Source organism: Drosophila willistoni, assembly GCF_018902025.1.
Source record: "Drosophila willistoni isolate 14030-0811.24 chromosome 2L unlocalized genomic scaffold, UCI_dwil_1.1 Seg72.1, whole genome shotgun sequence".
Taxonomy (NCBI): Eukaryota; Metazoa; Arthropoda; class Insecta; order Diptera; family Drosophilidae; genus Drosophila; species Drosophila willistoni.
The window spans coordinates 1,733,383-1,748,970 of NW_025814049.1; the positions used below are offsets into that span (position 1 = coordinate 1,733,383).

Consider the following 15,588-nt stretch of genomic DNA (forward strand, 5'->3'; position numbering starts at 1 on the left):
TATAATTCCTTTTGAAAACAATTTAGTTTATAATTTTATATGGCTTTATGTTTGAGCAAAGAAAACTGTTAATTAACTTTAAAAAGAGACAGAAGAATGTTTGAGAAATGCCTTTAGAATAAAATATTTTATCAATAAAAATGGACAACCTGCACATCATTTGTGCTGCCTATGATTTAAAATCTTATAAATAAGTAAGATTTATTGACCTCAAGCTGCCTAAGGCTCCTTATAAAGAGATATTATATATTCAAGTCTTCCCAATTGTATGTAACAGGCGTAGGAATGAGTTTTAATAAGTTATAAGTTATGAGTTTTTATAAAGTTATATTTATATTTATCATCAGATCCGTCCGTCCATCTGTTTGTCGTGACTATAAGGGCTAGAAACAACCAATATTTTTTGTAAAACCTTATGCATGTAAGCAGATTAAGTTTGTACCCTGATTAAAATCGATTTTTTGCTTTAATTTTCAACTTTTCTCATTTAAACTTGGTAGACTAAAATTTGTTATCAATATCTATTTGGTCACCAAATTTTGTGAAAATCTTATTAATAAAAGCCAAGTTATACGAATAAACGTTTTTATCCTGTGAACTAAAACGTTAGAAATTGGCAATACCGCTAGGATAGTGTTTGTCTGCTTACATAAGAGTGAGCGAGATGGCCATAAATGAAAATACAGCACTTGAAATGAATTTTGTATTAATTTGAAATAGTTCTTTCGTATAATTAATTTATTTACTTAAATTTAGTTATAACAAAGTCTACGCGGCGACTTAATTCCTTTAACAAAAAATATTGTTAAGTTAAATCATTTTTTTGATAATTTTTCTTCTTTAATTTAAAATATTAATAACACGAAGTTCACAAAGTTATTGCCAATTTGGAAGTTCTTGCATAATTTTTTGTTGACTCCATATGTAAGGCATCTGTTAATGCTTCATGACATGATTAAACAAATGGTTAAAAGTTATGTTATTTCGACATGAGTCTGAAACTTTGTCCACACACACACGCACACACACACACACACTTTCTCAAGAATTGGTGCTATGCTATCAATTGGCATCACACTTGGCTTAGAGTTAGAGAGTTTAGTATACCGATTCTCGAGGAGATAGAGACCATAAACTGGCTATGTTAGAATATAGAAGTCACATAAAATGTTCATTATTCAAAACGGGTTGATTTTCGGCTTGCTTTACCTTTTGGCCAGCACTTTAACACTTTGAAGGAGGTGGAGTCTTGGGGCAGGATGCTAAGATGCAAATGGCTTGGCATATTTTATGAGTCATCATCCAGAAAGTAGACAAAACTTTTAGACCCACAACAAAAAACTTTTCGCTTCTTTAGCTGGTCTGCGGGTTGTTGTTGCTGCTGTTGTTGTTGCTGTTGTTTTAGCTGCATTTGCTGCATAGACACAAAAACTTTTCTGTCTGAGAACATGCACAAATTGAGCACTTAAAGTGATCCCTGATCACTTTTTGGTAATTTATTTTTCGGCCTAATTCACATGCTTTTCAAACACTCTCACACACACACACATACACACACTACTAACAACAAAGAAAAAGGCTTAAGACTTAGGACTAGCAGAAAAAGTTTGATTATCTTTTATTGTGTTTTCTTATTTTTTGTTTGCCTCTCGAAATGCCGATATAAACTTTAACTTTAACTTTGATTCACCGTTATATTGTAAATGCCCATAGAAAAAAGGCAACCGCACGCGCCTTTGGCTGATTTTGAACTGAATTCAAGGGAAAGCGCCAAAAAGCAAAAGCCGACACAAGCAGCAGGAGCTCCATGACCAGACGACGGTGGAGTCCATAGCGGCATCCATTCCAGCTGATTTGCTATCAAAAGCTTTCGCTTATCAAAAACAGCTGTTGGCAAAGCGAAGCAAAAGCTTTTATGAAGCAAGCTTATACAGTTGAGGTTAGAATTCTTCCACAAGATAAACAAGAGACACTTGAAATTATTTATAATTAATTCAGTTCCAATTTATTTAAATTTTCTTTGGATTTCTAAATATGTTGTTTGTATGGCAAATAATGGATGAGAAATTTTCCAGAAATTCTAATAATTCTCCGTGGTGCGAACATAATTAACGCCCGATGGCATGGACACCTTGTCGAAGCCCTTGGGGAACAATTTGTGAGCCTCTTCATCGGTGACAGTCGGCAGGATCATGACTTTGGTGCCGGGCTAAAGAAGAAACAAACTGTTACTAAATCTCAATTTAATAATGGGCAAAAAAGTAGTTGATGCTTACCGTCCAATTGGCTGGAGTAGCCACCACTTTCAAGCGATCGGTCAGCTGCAGAGAGTCAATGGTCCTCAAAATTTCACTAGAAAAATTAATTAAAAATAAAAAATAAAATTAAACTCATTCCAAGTTCTCTTTAAACTGTTTTGTGGTACTCACTCTACATTGCGACCGGTGGACATGGGATAGAACATGGACAAGCGAACCTTGTGATCAGGACTGATGATGAAAAGAGCACGGATAGTCTTGGCCACCTCGGGATCCTTCTTCTGATCTTCATCCAACATGCCCAATTTCACGGCCAAGTCACGGGTGGGATCGGCGATAATGGGATATGGGAAATCGCCGGGAATGTCCAGGCAATAGCTCTTGATGTCGTTCACCCAGTCGACATGTGAGTTCAAGGCATCCACAGAGTGGGCCAGGCACTTGGTGTTGCGCTTGGCGAACTCAGGCTGGTGGACAGCAATGCGTCCCAGCTCAGTGGTGCAGACGGGGGTGAAGTCAGCAGGATGGGAGAACAGAACTACCCAGCTAAAAGAGAAAATGATCAATTTGACGATGCCATCAATGGATCATTAATTAATGTGAAACTCACTTCTTGCCCTGCCATTCGTGGAAGCTGATGGGACCCTTGGTGGTCTCGGCGGTGAAGTTAGGCACAGTTTGTCCCAGACGCATTTTGATTTGATTATTAGTTTGGTTACAAAACTCAGAAAATTGTTGAATAGCTGTTTAGCTGGTTTGAAGCACTCGTAGCTCACTGAATGCCAACTGAGCGGCGACTGCTGCTTTTATAGTCGTCGGCGGATCGCCATGATTACGTGCGAGAGTGAGAGAGTGTGAGTGAGCAAAATGTGTTCGCCTTATCTGGTGTGTATACTAACTGAGCAATATATATATATTTACTTATATACTAACGAATAATAAGCAATAAACATGAACATCAAGTAATTTAAAAGTTGGTTGCTGGGGGTTAGGGGGAGGGTTCCAAGGGGCGACTCTTTGACAAGGCTAGGCATATAAGTTTCGCCACATGCATATGCATATGAGAACATGACGCGTGGCCTCACCCCAAACAAAAACTAGAAATTTCCAGTTAAACAATAAAAATATGATGAAATAATTGCTTCAAGTCCCCCAGTTCCTTTAAACTTCGAATAGGAAAGGATTTGGACCTGCTAACAGCTGATCGAGTCAAATGTTTGCCGGCTACAACGACCTTCCTTTGAGAAACGTAAACAGAGAGCGTAGGAATCAACTGAGCGCGTTGTCTTGTACATTAGTATTGGTAATTGCTATACAATCTTCAATACTAGCAAACGTTTCATTCTCATCGGCGTAACAGAGTGCCACATACAGTGTGCGTGTGTTGGCGAGAGCGTAGAAGAGAGCCAATCGATGTGAGATGGTAGTGGTAGAGCACATGCGTTTACGCTCACACACAAGCATTCCGTTCACATATATGAAACGAGCCTCCGTATCAACAGGTTTCGAGCGAGAGAGCGACTCTTTGTGTAACTGTATGGGTGAGACTTGGGCAAATCTTCAATACTAATGCAGAATTACGCTCAGTGCTGTGTACATGTAGGCAGAATTGAGGGTAAATTCAAAATTTAGATGTAGTGCTGATTTAGACTCGGAAATGCTGTCTTCAGGAAAGGTCTTAAGTTTGGTTTGGGGAAGAATGACATTACATGAAGGATTATTGGATAAGCCAAGAAAGGCGATCTAAAATGTCCATTTAAGGGTCATTCCAAGGTGATTGTTATAGAATTTCTGAAACGTTGTTTACTAGTTCTAGAGAAAAGTACAGTCTACAGTTTGTATCAAATAAAACTAAAGTGCCTGCTGCTGGTTACAGTTGTAAATTTGTCAGTAATTTTCCATTTGATCGTCTGGTTTGTTTGTCGTCGACACAAACAACATGCATTCATGGTTCATTTGTATGTATTTGACGTACACAATATACAAATCAAATTCGTAGAAAGAGAGGGAATGAGAGAGGGTGGTAGAAGCATCGGAAGCCATATCAACAAATTCATAGAAAACCAGTATTCCATACAGGGTTCCTTCATTATTTGACAAAGTGGACATGATGAATAAAAAGTTTTGCTAGTGCAAATTCAAAAATATTTATCAAGGAAAACGAGTTCCAGTTCGATTTTAAGTTATCAAGAATTAATAATTATAATCAAGAATTTATTGGCATCCCAGTTAGACACCCTTTGTAAATACTGTTATTTCCCCTATTTGCCGCCATTGCTTCTTCTCTACTACCTGCTTTTAGCTCATAGAAACCGCTTATCTTGGGTTTGGTTGTTGTTTTGTATGCGACAAACGCAAATCAACTGTATGTATATGGGAAGCCTTGTTTTTGCGATCGAATGGAAAATTACCAGAGAATGTTTACAGTAACCAAATCTTGTGTTGTTTTTTTTTTACGTCTTGGTCGTCTATTCCATCGTCTGTGATGGAATCTAGTTTCTTCCATATAACCAATGGGATAGACTGTACTTGATACCGAACTAGTAAACAAACGTGCCAGAAATAAGCATCACTTTTATAACAATCACCTTGGAATGACCCTTAAATGGACATTTTAGACCGCCTTTCTTGGCTTATCCGATAATCCTCCATGTAATATCACTCTTCCCCGAACCAAACTTAAGACCTTTCCTGAAGACAGCATTTCCGAGTCTAAATCAGCACTACATCTAAATTTTGAATTTACCCTCAATTCTGCCTACATGTACACAGCACTGAGCGTAATTCTGCATTAGTATTGAAGATTTGCCCAAGTCTCACCCATACAGTTACACAAAGAGTCGCTCTCTCGCTCGAAACCTGTTGATACGGAGGCTCGTTTCATATATGTGAACGGAATGCTTGTGTGTGAGCGTAAACGCATGTGCTCTACCACTACCATCTCACATCGATTGGCTCTCTTCTACGCTCTCGCCAACACACGCACACTGTATGTGGCACTCTGTTACGCCGATGAGAATGAAACGTTTGCTAGTATTGAAGATTGTATAGCAATTACCAATACTAATGTACAAGACAACGCGCTCAGTTGATTCCTACGCTCTCTGTTTACGTTTCTCAAAGGAAGGTCGTTGTAGCCGGCAAACATTTGACTCGATCAGCTGTTAGCAGGTCCAAATCCTTTCCTATTCGAAGTTTAAAGGAACTGGGGGACTCGGGGCAATTATTTCATCATATTTTTATTGTTTAACTGGAAATTTCTAGTTTTTGTTTGGGGCGAGGCCACGCGTCATGTTCTCATATGCATATGCATGTGGCGAAACTTATATGCCTAGCCTTGTCAAAGAGTCGCCCCTTGGAACCCTCCCCCTAACCCCCAGCAACCAACTTTTAAACTACTTGATGTTCATGTTTATTGATTATTATTCGTTAGTATATAAGTAAATATATATATATTGCTCAGTTAGTATACACACCAGATAAGGCGAACACATTTTGCTCACTCACACTCTCTCACTCTCGCACGTAATCATGGCGATCCGCCGACGACTATAAAAGCAGCAGTCGCCGCTCAGTTGGCATTCAGTGAGCTACGAGTGCTTCAAACCAGCTAAACAGCTATTCAACAATTTTCTGAGTTTTGTAACCAAACTAATAATCAAATCAAAATGCGTCTGGGACAAACTGTGCCTAACTTCACCGCCGAGACCACCAAGGGTCCCATCAGCTTCCACGAATGGCAGGGCAAGAAGTGAGTTTCACATTAATTAATGATCCATTGATGGCATCGTCAAATTGATCATTTTCTCTTTTAGCTGGGTAGTTCTGTTCTCCCATCCTGCTGACTTCACCCCCGTCTGCACCACTGAGCTGGGACGCATTGCTGTCCACCAGCCTGAGTTCGCCAAGCGCAACACCAAGTGCCTGGCCCACTCTGTGGATGCCTTGAACTCACATGTCGACTGGGTGAACGACATCAAGAGCTATTGCCTGGACATTCCCGGCGATTTCCCATATCCCATTATCGCCGATCCCACCCGTGACTTGGCCGTGAAATTGGGCATGTTGGATGAAGATCAGAAGAAGGATCCCGAGGTGGCCAAGACTATCCGTGCTCTTTTCATCATTAGTCCTGATCACAAGGTTCGCTTGTCCATGTTCTATCCCATGTCCACCGGTCGCAATGTAGAGTGAGTACCACAAAACAGTTTAAAGAGAACTTGGAATGAGTTTAATTTTATTTTTTATTTTTAAATCTAGTGAAATCTTGAGGACCATTGACTCTCTGCAGCTGACCGATCGCTTGAAAGTGGTGGCTACTCCAGCCAATTGGACGGTAAGCATCAAATATTTCTTTGTCCATTATTAAATTGAGATTTAGTAACAGTTTGTTTCTTCTTTAGCCCGGCACCAAAGTCATGATCCTGCCGACTGTCACCGATGAAGAGGCTCACAAACTGTTCCCCAAGGGCTTCGACAAAGTGTCTATGCCATCGGGCGTTAATTATGTTCGCACCACGGAGAATTATTAGACATTTTACACAGCTTTGCATCATTTGTTTTCCATACACTCATATTAAGATAACTACATACAAACATATCCAAAAGAAATTTAAATAAATTGGAACTGAATAATTTTAAATAATTGTGAGAGTTGTTATTTGCACTTATGAGAAATATAAATATATTAAATATATACATAAATATGTATATTATAACTTCGAAGCTAGCTACAAATGCAAGTGTTATAATTCAAAGTGTAACGTCTAGCTGAAATTTGATAACTGTTATCGATAAATCTGGCTTGTTAATTGAAAGTTGGCAGCCCCATGTCGTCGTTAGGGTTGCCAGATTACGTAAAAAAGTAGTAAAAAAAAACTTAAACACAAAAAAAAACACAAGATCTTTGGCTAAAGAAAAGTGCTTAGCAACTGATAGGAAAAAGGTAACTATTTGTGCTTTATAAATGCAATTAATTGCAACTTGACAGAAAGAGAAGCGAATCCTTAGAAAATGCAATACAATAATGCAATTCAATAGCTGTTTTCTGCCCTTGTGTGTTTATTGTGTATGTGTGTGTGTTTTTGTGTGTGGGTGAATGTTGGTGCGTGATGCGTGTGCTTGTGTGTGTGTGCACAGTGACTGGGTTGGAAAGGAAAACAAAGAAAACTTCAAAAAATATAAAAACGACGACGTAAAATGTAAATTTAAAACGCATTTAGAAAAAAACAATATTTTTGTAATCGATGAGGAAAAAGTGTGTGTGAAAAAATTAATATTAACAGTTGCTTTTTGATTGGTTATTGATTTTTTGCTTGGCTGCATTTGTGCATGTAGATGTAACTGTTGTTGTTGTTGCTGGTGATACTGCTGCTGCTGTTTTTTGTTGTTGTTGTTAGTGCTGCAGCTGCGCGTCGAACAACCGTAAACTGTTATGTTGTTGCTCGTGTTGTTGTTTGTGTTGTTCGTGTTGCTTGTTTATTAGATGCAATAATTGTTGCTGGGCATTTTAGGTCAGAGGGGAAAAGGGCCTTGACCGCAGAGACCCCAAGAAAGCAAGTAGGAGAGCGTGAGCGAGAGCGAGGGAGAGAATCAGACAAAGGACATTGGATTGCATTTTCGAGGTTTTCGCTTCTTCTTCTTTTCATTTTCCCCAGTACTTGTTGTCCTCACTTCCTACCTTTGTTTATATGTGTGTATACACACAGTATACCGTTATCATTAAAATTGGCAAAGAAAAAATATTTAAATTTTTCATATAGAAAAAGTACAAATTTCAGTAATTTTATTTTAACTTCATTCCATATTTTTTTTTACCTAAAATAATGATCATGGGAAATTGATAGATTTAATTAATTGATCATTTTTGTCAATCGATTTGAAGATTCTGAGCAATTATGTAGATCCCACATGGTAATCGATATCCGATCTTTATTGCTAGTAACTACATATATGCTAATGTAAATATCGTAAATGGAACCAAGTTAAAATTAAATTGGTTGAGGGTATTATCAGCGATCAGTTTGATGTATGTTTTTGTCATTGTGGCCAGGATTTAATTGATCTTTCTTCTGTACAAATTTCTTTTTAAACTAAAAAGATTTCAAAATTAAGATAAAGTTGCCTAAAGAAATTTGCAAAATGGATCCGAATTTTAACTCGGAAAGCAACAACACTGGCGGCAGCGGCAGTGGAAGCAGCAGCAACAGCAATCCTCCGCCTCTACCAGCAGAAGCCTCAACCTCAACAGCTGGAGGAGGCGTTGGCTCCACGTCGTCGTCCTCCTCCTCCTCTTCCTCCACCAATGAGCCAAACACTATTTCAATCATTACATCTAACCCAATTCCCGAATCCCACCCCGTATCCCATCCAGATTCTCATGCCTCATCTTTATTATTTAACATAGAAGGAGATAATCGTGATGAATATCAATCTCATACGCCTCATGATCATGAACACTCTCCCACTCCTACTTTTCACCAGACTGCACCGCCACCCACAACACCAGCACAACAACAAGGTGGACCCGATCAGCCCCAGCACCCAGAAGTGAGTCAGCAGCAGCAACAGCAGCCGCAGCCGCCCCAAGAAGAGGAGGTGGAGGAGGCAGCAGAGGTGGTGGTTGCCGCCCATCCAGAACCGATCATTGACGCCAACGCCATTGCCGATACCATTGACGCCGGGGCCATTGACAACGACGCCGTGGAGCGTATAGACGACTACGACGAGGACGAGGAAGACGACCTCACCGATGGTGATATTGTCCAGCACCCCTATCATCATCATCATCAACACGAAGTAGACAACGACGACGAAGACCAGCGAGCCCAAGAAGAGCTGCTGGAAGAGGAGGAGCAGCAGCAGCAGCAGCCGGATCAGCAACAGCAACGTCTACATTCGGTGGCTGTTTTACCTAGCTATTCAACAGCTCGTGTCTCACTGCCACAATTGTTGCGTGCCGGGCGACATACTAGCTCCAACAACACCAACAACAACAATAACGCCAGCAGCAGCAGCATCGGCAACAATAATAATAATAATAACAACAACAACATAAGCACCTCTCCGGCTGCCTCGCGTCGTACTCGCCATTTTTATAGCAACAACGGAAGCCATTTCAGCAACGACATGTTTCCCGGCTCGTCGCATCATCACCACCACAATAAAAGCTCCAATCAGAGCTCACCAAGGACCACCAATAGCAGCAGCAGCAGTGGCGGCAGCGGTACCACTCGCCATCATCATCCACATCATTCGCATCAGCAGCATCAACATCATCATTCTTCGTCCTCACATCAAGGCTCGTCATCGGCAGTGGACCCATTGCGTCTCCTCTATCCGAATGTGAATGAGAATGAGACACCATTACCACGCTGCTGGAGTCCCCATGACAAATGTCTCTCGATTGGACTATCCCAAAATAATCTGCGCGTCACCTACAAAGGTGTGGGAAAACAACACAGTGAAGCCGCCTCAGTGCGCACTGCCTATCCCATACCACCATCGTGTGGATTATATTACTTTGAGGTTCGCATCATATCGAAGGGACGCAATGGCTATATGGGCATTGGACTGACTGCTCAACAGTTTCGCATGAATCGCCTGCCAGGTTTGTGAATACAACAGAAATCATTTATTTGTCCGAACAATTATACTTCTTTCTCCCACTCTCAAGTAGGTTGGGATAAGCAATCGTATGGCTATCATGGCGATGACGGAAACTCATTTAGCTCATCGGGCAATGGTCAGACATATGGTCCAACATTTACCACAGGCGATGTGATTGGTTGCTGTGTGAATTTTGTGAACAACACATGTTTCTATACCAAGAATGGGGTGGATTTGGGCATAGCATTTAGAGATTTGCCGGTGAGTTGGAAAAACTCTTGAAAGGATTGAACAAAAACCATTATGTTAAACATTTTGTTGGACTTTTTCCAGACCAAACTCTATCCTACTGTGGGTCTACAGACACCCGGCGAAGAGGTCGATGCTAATTTTGGCCAGGAGCCATTTAAATTTGATAAAATTGTCGATATGATGAAGGAGATGAGGGCAACTGTCTTGCGTAAGATCGACAAGTATCCACATTTACTTGAAACACCTGAGAATGTTATGAATCGGTAAACAAAACTCTCAATTTAATGGCTAATGAAAAAACCATTAAAGTGTTTATATATATTTTTTACAGACTGGTTTCGACTTATTTGGTGCATAATGGTTATAGTAAAACAGCCGAAGCCTTCACTGGGTACACAGATCAACAGCTCGATGAGGAAATGTCTTCCATTAAGACACGGCAAAGTTCGTATAATTAGGTCACACACCATTTGGCACATAATAAATAACTTTATCGTCGTTTCGCAGAGATCATTAAACTCATACAGACTGGTAAAATGGGTCAGGCCATTGATCATACATTGCGTTCGTATCCTGGCTTATTGGAGAATAATAAAAATCTTTGGTTCTCCTTGAAATGTCGACAATTTATCGAAATGATCAATGGAGCTGACCTTGAGGTGAGCAGCAGGCGTAATAAGAAGTAGATTTAAATCGGTTAATCATATTTATCTCATTTATTACAGAATGCCTCTAACAAAGTCACAGCCACTACCCAAACCATGCCAACAAATCAAACATCGGTTATACAATCGACCAAGACCTTTAAACACAGCGGCAGCAACAAGGGAGGAGGTGGAGGAGCTGCTGCTGCTGGTCAGGGACAATCCCAAAATAATACTGCAAATCCAGCTGTGATAAAGCAAAGTGGCGATAAACAGGATCTAAAAGGGTTAGCTAATATTTAATCTCCATCTTAATTTAACTAATTCTAAATTTCTTTTAAATTCAGCATAATAATTGATGATAATTCAAACAAATGTGTGGATGAGGATGAAGATCAACAGCATCAGAATGACTCATCAAATAGCATGGATGTGGAAATGGAGCCAATCAATAGTCACTCAAATGGCGATAATGGTGAAGGCGGCAATGGCAGTGGCGATCCCGCCTCTACTGGCGGCGGTGGTGACTCCTGTTCTAATGGTAATGCCAATAGCAGCGCAGTGCGCAATTCTTTAGATGCCATTGATGAAGAGGAAATGGGTATATATATTTTATAATTATGTGATCAACCATTATGCTAATGCAATTTACCTTTAAAGATGTGGATATATCGCCCTCGTCGCGTACCTATGGACGGATTATAGAGAAAATATTAGAATTTGGCAAGGAACTATCTTGCATGGGCCAACAATTGGAAAAGGAGAATCTAATGACCGAGGAAGAGCGTCAAATGTTGGAGGTCAGTTTAAGTTTGAGAGAAACATAAGAAAATGAAATTCATATTTTATTTTGCCCCCAGGATGCATTTAGTTTGATTGCGTATTCGAATCCTTGGTCCAGTCCCCTGGGCTGGCTATTGTGTCCATCTCGACGTGAGAATGTCTCCACCACACTGAATTCAGCCATATTGGGTAAGAAATTGCTCTGCTTAAGCTCTCTTTTACTCTCTAAACTTGCACTTTGTCCATTTATAGAATCTTTAAATTTCGAGCGCCGTCCACCCTTAGAGTATTTGGTGGCTCATGCAGCGGAATTAATCAAAATTATTGGCCAGCATTCGCTGGGCGAAGATGCTTTCGTTACCGTCGATGATATATTTCCGCAAAATTGACCCAGTTCGCCGACGCTGCTGAAAATGTTCGAAACGACGCTGACCTTGCCGCGTTCTAGTGTAATGACCGATGACCAGTTGCCGGGTAGCAGCGGCAGCGTTATACCCTCCACCTCGACAGCCGCTGTTGGTGTCCAGACTACCAGCATTGCGTCGTCTACATCGTCCATGCAGAACGCAAAACGCAGGCGCCGACGACGTAATAAGCGTCGACGCAAATCCTCCTCGCTAACCATGAGCAGCAATGAAACAGCAGCAGCAGCAGCCGCGTCGGCTTCGACTTCCCGCACTTATGATCCTGTGATGACGGGCAGCTCTTCTTCTAGCCTGGGTGGTGTAGGCGTGGCGAGTGGCCCAGCTGTTTCCATAAGTGTTTCCACGGGAACAGCTCGTCGTGGTCGTCATCATCAACATCAACGCTCATCGGCAGCAGCAGCGGCGGCAAGGGCAGCGGCATCAGCAGCAGCAGCAGCATCATCATCATCAGCAGCGGCGGCGGCCTCCCATAGTCCATCAGAAATGTATGTCGATCCGCAGGACTATTTCGAGACGCTCGATTAGATTTATTAAATAATACAAAAAAGCAAAAGGCAAAAAGAAAAGCAAATTCATCGTAGTAGTATAAATTTTGTTGTTACTTCAGATATATATATATATATTATTTCTTTTAATCGCGTTTCATTTTGGGCCCCCCTTTAATTTTCGTTCGCTAATGATTTTAGAGTGAGTTTTTTTATAACCTATATATTTTTAAGTCGAAAAGTGTGTAATATTATCTTTGCAAAAAAAGCTAAAGTAATAAAAAATAATAATAATAATAGTTAAAACTAAGATTAACGAAATATTGTGCTGATCCGATTGATCGGTCGAGATGCCTCTTCTCCTTTCTTAATTGTCATTATGTTTCATTTAAGCAAACAACAACAAAATATACAATACAATCCATTAAGAGATATATTTTACCCTTTTTTTTGATGATGGCTTTCTTGACAATTTTATATCCTTTTCGTTTCTTCATTTTTTATTGTAATCTGCCTATTCAAACATTTTTATTGAATGAAAGACTAATTATAAACGCAAAAGGGCAAAAACGAAAATTTCTAGTAATATTAAGCATATTAAACAAAATTTTACGCTCCACATATATATGTGTATATACATATATATAATTAAAAAGAAGATAAGATATACACATACTTCATATATTGAAATAATTCATTATAATGATAATAACCGGCTAATCGTTTCAACAACAAAATATATTGTATGGATGTGTATTTCAAGGAACAAATCCTTTTTTTATTTGTCTTTTCTTGAAAAATTTGGGATAATTCATTTACGGAATAGATTTTATGAATCAATGGATATTTATCCTAAATTTTGGTCTAAAAAATTATCATGTTTTCATATCTAAGACAAATTTTTTATGAATCGTTCTATTGTGGTCCATATTCAATGTTGAATTGGCAGAAGAAACACATCGGAAACTCTTTATTCCGAACCTGGCGCTCTAAAGGGCAAACGGACTGGGGATATATGTATTTTTTTCAATTAAAACACAACGAACGGGGCCAGGTCTAGAAAATTATCGCTCGACCCTAAATATTCTTTATAAAACACTTGAAAAAGACTTCCTCTTAAGACTTTTTACTATTTGTATGAATAATTAACAGAATCTGCCATTAAAAAGTATAGTCGTATAACAAGTTTTAATTTTAAAGCTTATTCATGTATATTAATTTTACTTCAACATTACAAACATTTTAATACAGATCTTTACGAAATGCCTTTCCTTCCATTCACTCAGAAACCTCTTTACAAATCGGGTTGCCTTATGCGCTGGACACGTTCCTCATTTTTAACATGTTGCTTCAGCATTTGCATTATCTCGTTATCATATTCTGCTGGAGTAGCTTTCGTTTCTGTGGCCCAATAAAAGATATCCCAGTCATTGCTCACACCGTTTATCAATTTATCGTATTGAGCCGTTTGATCCGCATTGAAATCCCTCAGATATTTGGCCACAAATGTGCTTAGGAGTAAATCATTTTCTAACATTCCCCGTTTGCGCGATTGATAAAGCAGTCTGTAAATTATATTAAACTTAAATTAAAAGTCTTTACTAGACTAGTGGCTCGGTTAACTTGCCTCTGCTTGCGGGTTTCTAAAGGTTCATCGGGTCTTAGTGGATACTCAGGCACAGGCAAGTGCGTTGGATCGTCATAGTCAATGATTTCTCCCGGAGTTGTGTATTCCGATTTGTCCAAGTTGCTGGCCAAACGGTTAACAGTAAAGGACAGGCCTCGTGTCGACTTTGCCACTGCAGAAGACTGTTTGAAAATGTCTTAGGAATGTTTTAAAATCTTAATTAGCATTTAATTTACCAAAATTTGCCGCAACATTTTGTTTTTGCTTAAACAAAACAGATGATATAACTGTGCTCAGTAGGGCAACCCTAACCCACAGCAATATGGCATCACCGTAAATTTCAAATTCGTTACGGGCAAGCAAATTTAACGAGCCAAAATCCAGGCTTAAACTTAATAATTTGGCCAACATTTAAGAAAAATATATACGCTATTTGATTGTGATATTTTCTAGAGTTTTCATTGGGCACTTAAGAAGAGTGGCATTAAGTATAAAGTTTTTAAAAAACAACAATAACAACGATAAACTACAATTTATTTTCCACGCACATCATCTGCTGTTATAGTGTCTCCATGCAGGCCTTTAGACGCAAGCATTAATTCATAGAGCTGGACCACTTGGTCATCTTTCAGCATTTCTACTGCCTTTTCATCCAGGTGTTCACCAATCTCTCCCTTAGGCTTTCCTCGCAGTCCCAATTGTTGTGTAATGGTCGAAGCATAACGCTAAAAGTAATATACAATATAGCCGATCTCATATATAAGAGAATGGATCATTTTTAACAAACACTTACAGCCCATTCTGTCATAAATAGTTGTGCTTCCATGGGATTGCATTTGAGATGTCTCCGAAATTCGTCTCTTACATAGTTATCACCTAATGCACGTAGTTCCGTTGGCAATCCTGTTGCATATGAAGATTTGGTAAGTATTGAAAGAAGGATTCAATTCATTCATACCTCGATGCAGCCGGAGAATAGTTTTATAGAGTAAACGCACTCGTTGTGGATGACTTAATTGATTCAGTTGCATATTTGGTACGATTTTCAATTGTTTTAGTCTGTTTACGATAAATTAGAGATGACATTGAGGTGACTTACTGAAACCTATCGAAAAAAATTTGGTTTTTTTAAATTTTGTATTAACGGCGAACCTCTAATTTTTAACTAATTTTTACACACTAATTTTAAAAATATTTGATATTTTGTGAGTTAAAGCTTTTTTAGTGGTAATTTTTAAATAATTTGAAAGCCTTAATATGCAAACAAAAAAGAGCTAGTATTCTAGCTTTTTATCGAAGTGATGTAGTGTGACAAGAGCGTCGTCCGATGTGCTATTTCAAGTGTGACCCAATTTTTTGGTGGATGGTCGTTTTACCAGCTAAACAGCTGACCCTCCAGTTTCAGTTTGAGAGAGGAAGCGAGAGAGAAGCAGCAGCAAAAAGTGTAATTTTCGCACAAAACCGAAAATTTAGTTTAAATAAAATTTTCAAATTAAGCCAAATAAA

At 39.2% G+C, this 15,588-nt stretch overlaps 5 protein-coding genes across 6 annotated transcripts; 2 read left to right on the forward strand and 3 right to left on the reverse strand.

The window, feature by feature from the left end:
• Window positions 1-1,979: 1,979 nt before the first annotated feature.
• On the reverse strand, window positions 1,980-3,048 carry LOC6646213 (peroxiredoxin-6). Its single transcript, XM_002068835.4, has 4 exons — window positions 2,869-3,048; window positions 2,430-2,804; window positions 2,277-2,352; window positions 1,980-2,209 (listed from the first exon to the last, which is right to left on the reverse strand). Exons 1-4 carry the CDS (start codon window positions 2,949-2,951, stop codon window positions 2,081-2,083), a joined length of 663 nt encoding a protein of 220 aa, XP_002068871.1. The 5' UTR covers window positions 2,952-3,048; the 3' UTR covers window positions 1,980-2,080.
• Window positions 3,049-5,833: 2,785 nt separating this feature from the next.
• On the forward strand, window positions 5,834-6,903 carry LOC6646212 (peroxiredoxin-6-like). Its single transcript, XM_047010320.1, has 4 exons — window positions 5,834-6,009; window positions 6,074-6,448; window positions 6,519-6,594; window positions 6,662-6,903. Exons 1-4 carry the CDS (start codon window positions 5,927-5,929, stop codon window positions 6,788-6,790), a joined length of 663 nt encoding a protein of 220 aa, XP_046866276.1. The 5' UTR covers window positions 5,834-5,926; the 3' UTR covers window positions 6,791-6,903.
• Window positions 6,904-8,376: 1,473 nt separating this feature from the next.
• Window positions 8,377-12,889, forward strand: LOC6646211 (ran-binding proteins 9/10 homolog). 2 transcript variants are annotated; one of them, XM_002068833.4, is made up of 10 exons: window positions 8,377-9,867; window positions 9,934-10,127; window positions 10,200-10,381; window positions 10,450-10,562; window positions 10,626-10,777; window positions 10,844-11,049; window positions 11,110-11,363; window positions 11,423-11,562; window positions 11,623-11,734; window positions 11,798-12,889. In XM_002068833.4, the coding sequence occupies exons 1-10, from the start codon at window positions 8,400-8,402 to the stop codon at window positions 11,932-11,934; spliced, it is 2,958 nt and encodes a 985-aa protein (XP_002068869.3). In that variant the 5' UTR covers window positions 8,377-8,399; the 3' UTR covers window positions 11,935-12,889. The 2 variants fall into 2 exon arrangements, with proteins under 2 accessions (XP_002068869.3, XP_023033742.1); XM_023177974.2 differs by having other exon boundaries at window positions 9,937-10,127.
• Window positions 12,890-13,565: 676 nt separating this feature from the next.
• On the reverse strand, window positions 13,566-14,392 carry LOC6646210 (succinate dehydrogenase assembly factor 2-B, mitochondrial). Its single transcript, XM_002068832.4, has 3 exons — window positions 14,319-14,392; window positions 14,083-14,264; window positions 13,566-14,020 (listed from the first exon to the last, which is right to left on the reverse strand). The coding sequence occupies exons 1-3, from the start codon at window positions 14,334-14,336 to the stop codon at window positions 13,750-13,752; spliced, it is 471 nt and encodes a 156-aa protein (XP_002068868.1). The 5' UTR covers window positions 14,337-14,392; the 3' UTR covers window positions 13,566-13,749.
• A 122-nt stretch (window positions 14,393-14,514) lies between these two features.
• On the reverse strand, window positions 14,515-15,169 carry LOC6646209 (succinate dehydrogenase assembly factor 3, mitochondrial). The gene is made up of 3 exons (XM_002068831.4): window positions 15,041-15,169; window positions 14,876-14,985; window positions 14,515-14,807 (listed from the first exon to the last, which is right to left on the reverse strand). The coding sequence occupies exons 1-3, from the start codon at window positions 15,111-15,113 to the stop codon at window positions 14,616-14,618; spliced, it is 375 nt and encodes a 124-aa protein (XP_002068867.3). The 5' UTR covers window positions 15,114-15,169; the 3' UTR covers window positions 14,515-14,615.
• Window positions 15,170-15,588: the final 419 nt, after the last annotated feature.

What these genes read in the sequence shown, in the direction of transcription:
- LOC6646213 (XM_002068835.4), bottom strand. Translation starts at nt 2,951, where the DNA reads ATGCGTCTGGGACAAACTGTGCCTAACTTCACCGCCGAGACCACCAAG. An exon ending in TCCACCGGTCGCAATGTAGA is followed by an intron (nt 2,353 to 2,429) that starts GTGAGTACCACA and finishes TAATTTTTCTAG; the next exon opens with TGAAATTTTGAGGACCATTG. An exon ending in CTACTCCAGCCAATTGGACG is followed by an intron (nt 2,210 to 2,276) that starts GTAAGCATCAAC and finishes TTTCTTCTTTAG; the next exon opens with CCCGGCACCAAAGTCATGAT.
- LOC6646212 (XM_047010320.1), top strand. Translation starts at nt 5,927, where the DNA reads ATGCGTCTGGGACAAACTGTGCCTAACTTCACCGCCGAGACCACCAAG. An exon ending in CACGAATGGCAGGGCAAGAA is followed by an intron (nt 6,010 to 6,073) that starts GTGAGTTTCACA and finishes TTTCTCTTTTAG; the next exon opens with CTGGGTAGTTCTGTTCTCCC. An exon ending in CTACTCCAGCCAATTGGACG is followed by an intron (nt 6,595 to 6,661) that starts GTAAGCATCAAA and finishes TTTCTTCTTTAG; the next exon opens with CCCGGCACCAAAGTCATGAT.
- LOC6646211 (XM_002068833.4), top strand. Translation starts at nt 8,400, where the DNA reads ATGGATCCGAATTTTAACTCGGAAAGCAACAACACTGGCGGCAGCGGC. An exon ending in TAGCATTTAGAGATTTGCCG is followed by an intron (nt 10,128 to 10,199) that starts GTGAGTTGGAAA and finishes GACTTTTTCCAG; the next exon opens with ACCAAACTCTATCCTACTGT. An exon ending in CCTGAGAATGTTATGAATCG is followed by an intron (nt 10,382 to 10,449) that starts GTAAACAAAACT and finishes TATTTTTTACAG; the next exon opens with ACTGGTTTCGACTTATTTGG.
- LOC6646210 (XM_002068832.4), bottom strand. An exon ending in TTAGAAACCCGCAAGCAGAG is followed by an intron (nt 14,021 to 14,082) that starts GCAAGTTAACCG and finishes TATAATTTACAG; the next exon opens with ACTGCTTTATCAATCGCGCA.
- LOC6646209 (XM_002068831.4), bottom strand. Translation starts at nt 15,113, where the DNA reads ATGCAACTGAATCAATTAAGTCATCCACAACGAGTGCGTTTACTCTAT. An exon ending in TATTCTCCGGCTGCATCGAG is followed by an intron (nt 14,986 to 15,040) that starts GTATGAATGAAT and finishes CATATGCAACAG; the next exon opens with GATTGCCAACGGAACTACGT. An exon ending in TATTTATGACAGAATGGGCT is followed by an intron (nt 14,808 to 14,875) that starts GTAAGTGTTTGT and finishes TATTACTTTTAG; the next exon opens with CGTTATGCTTCGACCATTAC.